The sequence below is a fragment of the Uranotaenia lowii genome, chromosome 2 (genome assembly GCF_029784155.1).
Source record: "Uranotaenia lowii strain MFRU-FL chromosome 2, ASM2978415v1, whole genome shotgun sequence".
Classification (NCBI taxonomy): Eukaryota; Metazoa; Arthropoda; class Insecta; order Diptera; family Culicidae; genus Uranotaenia; species Uranotaenia lowii.
This window is the reverse complement of record NC_073692.1, coordinates 136149619-136154053: the sequence shown is the minus strand read 5'-3', so window position 1 is coordinate 136154053 and position 4435 is coordinate 136149619. Positions and strand designations below refer to the sequence as shown.

The window sequence follows — 4435 nt, the reverse complement described above, 5'->3', positions numbered from 1 at the left end:
CTCGTCGACGGCATCCACCAGCAGCAAGAAACTCCAGGTAAGTCGCCTATTTTTCCACACAACAGCTGATCGCTCGCTCGGGGGGAAGATTTCGTTTGCACCTTTCGGGTTCGGGTTCTGCTTGTGAGATAGCACCACACACTATGCACTCGATAGTTGTTGCCACCAAATACTTTCCCAATTTTCGGAACTATTTAAGAAGTCGCTTGGTTGGACTTTAGATTAATTTATTGCGAAGAAGTGAAAATCCGTGCGATTCGTTCAACTTTACTTTCTATTCTGAACTTATATCTAAAATGGCTTACATACTATTGTGTGAGACTCTCTCGGTGAAAGTTGTTATGTTGCGAGAGAGTTATGCTTATTCTAAGGTACGTGCACAGATAATGGTGTTTGCGAACAAATTGATTAAAGTGTCAAGTGAACATAAAAAGGACACATTACAAACAGAAATCAATTTGAACTCCTGATCGGTTCAGTACCGATCATTCCGGCCACCTTGAAACTGCTGGCGATCGTTTCAATAACCCACATGCCCAACGGGTTGCTGCATGCTTCTTCGGCTGGATTCGAAGGCACGGCTGGTATGTTGCTCATCGAGGAAACTGCTTCGTCTCAGCGTCGGAACTAGGGATTGATAATGGGACCCGGGTGATCACTCGGCTGAAAACTCATTCGGTTGGACCAGAAGATACGGTTGACACGTCGCACATCGAAGAACTTAGTCGCAACATCGGCACTGGTGCAGAATCTGTGAACGACAAGAGATCCGGTAGAACGAACAACGGAGGATAAGGTTATAGGAACGCTAATCACCTGTTAGCGCCCTTTAAGCGCGTTGAGCAACGTTCGGCGTGCTCTACCGATCTTTGAAGACTCTGCTGTTGATACCGATGTTGTTGGCCGTTCTCGATGGTGGCCCATGAGATGCTGCGACGATGTACGATAGTTGGTGATCTGGAATCAACAAAAGACCCGGTAGATGGAACGATAGGAGAAAAATGATAGGAACGCTAATCACCTATTAGCGCTCCGTTAGCGCGTTGAGCAACGTTTGGCGTGCTCTACCGGTCTTAGAAGATTCTGCTTCGGACTTGTGGCTAGGTGCATGGCGATGAATGCTCGGTGACGATATAAAAATAGTGTTGGAAAGGATCTGCAATCGACAAAGAACCGGTAGATCGAACGAGAAAATGTGACAGTTTGGAACGCTAATCACCTATTAGCGCTCGACATGCGCAGTGAGTCACATTCGGCGTGCTCTGCCGGTCTTTGTAGAAGGATCTCGATGATGGCGGGGTACAATAGGACGTCTAAGGAACTGTAAGCAACAAAGACCCGGTAGATCGAACGATATGGATGGAATGATAGGAACGCTAATCACCTGTTAGCGCTCCATTAGCGCGTTGAGCACGTTCGGCGTGCTCTACCGGTCTTTGTAGCTTTCTAGTTGTCGGGGTTGTCGCGTTGACCTGTTGACTGCTGGCGGTGAGTAAGATGACAATCTCGCTTGGCTGGCTGAATGACTCCATCTCGACCTGGATGAAGCCTTGTACAGCGACCGAGTGGCCGCGAGGTGGTGGAATAAGGCCAGTTTTCCAAGGATGAGGATTGCCATGCGTGGTCGTAGCAGTGCTGACGCTTATCGGGGAAATGGAACATGTTGGACAGATTGCTGGTCACATTGTGCCCGTCTGCACCAATCTCGACAACTGGTGCGCGCTTAGCAGCAAGAGTTCGCCAACGATGCGATGGCGGCTTTGACCGTTGGGGTTTCTGGAACGATTCCGTTGGTAGAAGAGGTGCACCTAACTCCAGGCAGGTACCAGAGGGCTGCTTGGCCAAAGGATCGATGTAGCAGCTGGATCCATCAACAGCGTCTTCTTTTTCGTCGTTGCTTTTAGCGGCACTTGAAAGAGTGGCGGACAGCGGATTGTGTTGAACGACGCAACCGACGAGCAGCGTATCCTTGAGCGCGTACCCTGAGTTGGGCTCACAGGATGCGTTGAATACCACGCATTCATTGGTGGTTTTGCTGGCATCCTTGAGCACCGGGTGATGTGGCAGATAGCAGTGTGGTTTGTAGTGTTGAACAGAATCGCTGTGGTGTGAATATCTGGTGGAGTTTCGATGTGTGGCTCTCGTTTCGTTATCTCCAAGGGTGGTTTGTGGATCATTAGACCGGGAATGGCAGGCAACGTATCCTTCGTCGTGGATTTGAGTGGTGGAGGGTTCAACGTCCATCCTTTGGCTCTCATCGGTGGTGTCCATTGGCCGGAACTCCCCAGGAATCATTTCTCGGGTTTGATCAACGGTGGAGAGGAAGCACGCTCGCAGTGCGGTGGTGGAGCTGGAATCAACTTTGCCAGAAACTGTCCAGCCGAAGAGGGTGTCCACCAAAAACGGAGAATTATTACCAAGAGAGTGGCGTACGCCCGTGTGGAACTCATGGTAACATTCTCCACCGATGATCATGTCGATTGTTGCTGGAACGTTGAACTGAGGATCCGCCAATGGAACCTCTGGTATTCTCCAGGCAGTTGTATCAATCGGGGATGTGGGGAGATATGATGTTGGCTTCTTCATGACGAGGAAATCGAGTGTGGTGGAGAAGTCGCTGTTCCTGGATACGATTTTGGCAGCTAGCTTTTTTCTGATGCGCTTGACTGACTCTCCAATTCCGGCAATTGCGATGTCCACGGGAGTTTGTTGGGTGGCGAGCTCGTTCGCCAGCTTCCTGGTGATAAAGTTGGACATTGCTGCGGAATCTAGAAGAGCTCGTACTGGAATCTTTCTGCCGTATCGGTCGACCACTAACAGAGAGACTGTCTCCAAGAGAACGGTTGAATCTGAACGCACGGAAAGGTTTATCGTTGGTGGGTTGAGTGAACCGCTCGGACCTGGATTCACTTGTGTGAGCTGTGATCTCTCGGGTGAGAACTCATGCGGTGGTGCTGCTGGGTCGTGCAGCATCGTATGGTGCTTCGCTTGGCAAATCCTGCACAGGAACTTAGATTTACAGGTTCTAGCCTGGTGGTTCGCGCGGAAACAATTCCAGCAAAGACTGTGCTGTGTCACAAGCTCTCGCCGTTGGGAGCTTGACAGATTTGAAAATGCTGGACATTGGTGAAGGGGATGTGTTCTCAAACAACAGTGGCATGGAGAAGTGCTGAATTGGGTTTCGGAAGTAGCTGCGTTCACGACAGATTTGATGGGAGCTTGTCCGGCCACCTTGGAAACGGTGAAGCCTGAGAAACGATGCTGTAAATCGCTGTCCATGGATTTCAACATCCGGACTTGTTGAATGAGAAACTCGATGAGCTCGTCGTATTTCACCTCATCCTTCTGTCGAGTATCTTGCTCCCATGCACGAATCGTCGCCGAATCTAACTTATTCGTCAGGATAAAGATGAGCGGAGTGTCCCAATGCTCGATAGGTTCACCCAATTTCCCCAGTGCCTTAACGTGTCGCTGGAAATCATCTACCAGTATGTTGAGGTCTTGTGCTGACTCATGCTGGATCGGTGGCAGGTTGTACAGGCCTCGAAACAACTCCTTTCTGAGAAATCGCTTGTTGTCGTAGCGCTTTTTAAGCGCATCCCACGTCGAGGAATAATTATCGGCTTGGATATCCACTGACTCGAATGGTTTCTTCGCTTCTCCTTCCAGTGACTGTAACAGGTACTGCAGCTTGTTCACGATCGGTATGTCCTCGTTACAGTGGATCATCGAGATGAAGTTATCACGGAATGAGATCCAGCGCGATTCATCTCCGCTAAACTTCGGTAGATCGATTTTTGGCAGCCGATGATGGAAACTGGAAGACATGCTATGAGAAGTCGATGCGTGCATGATCGTCGAACTCAGAAGATGCTCCCTGCTTTCCAGTTTAGACAGCAAAAAACCTTTCGCTCTGCAAAACCGATCCTCGAAATCCGCCCGGAACTCCAGATGCGCCTCGAACCGTTCTTCGCTATCGCCCATTTCGATGTCATTCTGCACGTTCATGAACAACTCGTTGCATTTGTTGAGCGCCTCTAAACGTACCGCAACCTGGCAACAATCTCGTTCGTAGGTGAAATCCGCTACGAACTTCTCCACCACATCTCGTTCGGCACACGCTCGTCGTCTCGTCAGAAGGTCCGCTGCTAGTTTTTTCTCCGCCTTGCTAGCCATCACTCAACACCACTCAAATCACACTCGAAAACACCAAAACGACCGTAAATGCCACCAATGATTGACTTTCGGATGATTTTTTATAAATAAATATTTTCAATTTATTTTCATTTCGTATGAATTGCTATTGGTCTGACCGGTACTGTTATCAGCAACTTGTATTAATGCCACCCAGTAAGTTACAATCGCCTCAAAATGAACTCCGAAAGCGATTAGAATTTTTTTTTTCAAAAATCCGAATTTTGAAGTGTCGCTATAC

General features: G+C 48.9%; 1 protein-coding gene across 1 annotated transcript; it reads right to left on the bottom strand.

The window, feature by feature from the left end:
* Positions 1-627: 627 nt before the first annotated feature.
* Positions 628-4176, bottom strand: LOC129741889 (uncharacterized). The gene is made up of 4 exons (XM_055733704.1): positions 1511-4176; positions 1220-1321; positions 817-957; positions 628-751 (listed from the first exon to the last, which is right to left on the bottom strand). Exons 1-4 carry the CDS (start codon positions 4174-4176, stop codon positions 628-630), a joined length of 3033 nt encoding a protein of 1010 aa, XP_055589679.1.
* Positions 4177-4435: the final 259 nt, after the last annotated feature.

Coding starts and splice junctions, on each gene's coding strand:
- LOC129741889 (XM_055733704.1), bottom strand. CDS start 4,176: ATGGCTAGCAAGGCGGAGAAAAAACTAGCAGCGGACCTTCTGACGAGA. Junction 1,322..1,510: donor GGAGTCATTCAGCCAGCCAA/GCGAGATTGTCA, acceptor TGTTGCTTACAG/TTCCTTAGACGTCCTATTGT. Junction 752..816: donor CGCTTAAAGGGCGCTAACAG/GTGATTAGCGTT, acceptor TGTCGTTCACAG/ATTCTGCACCAGTGCCGATG.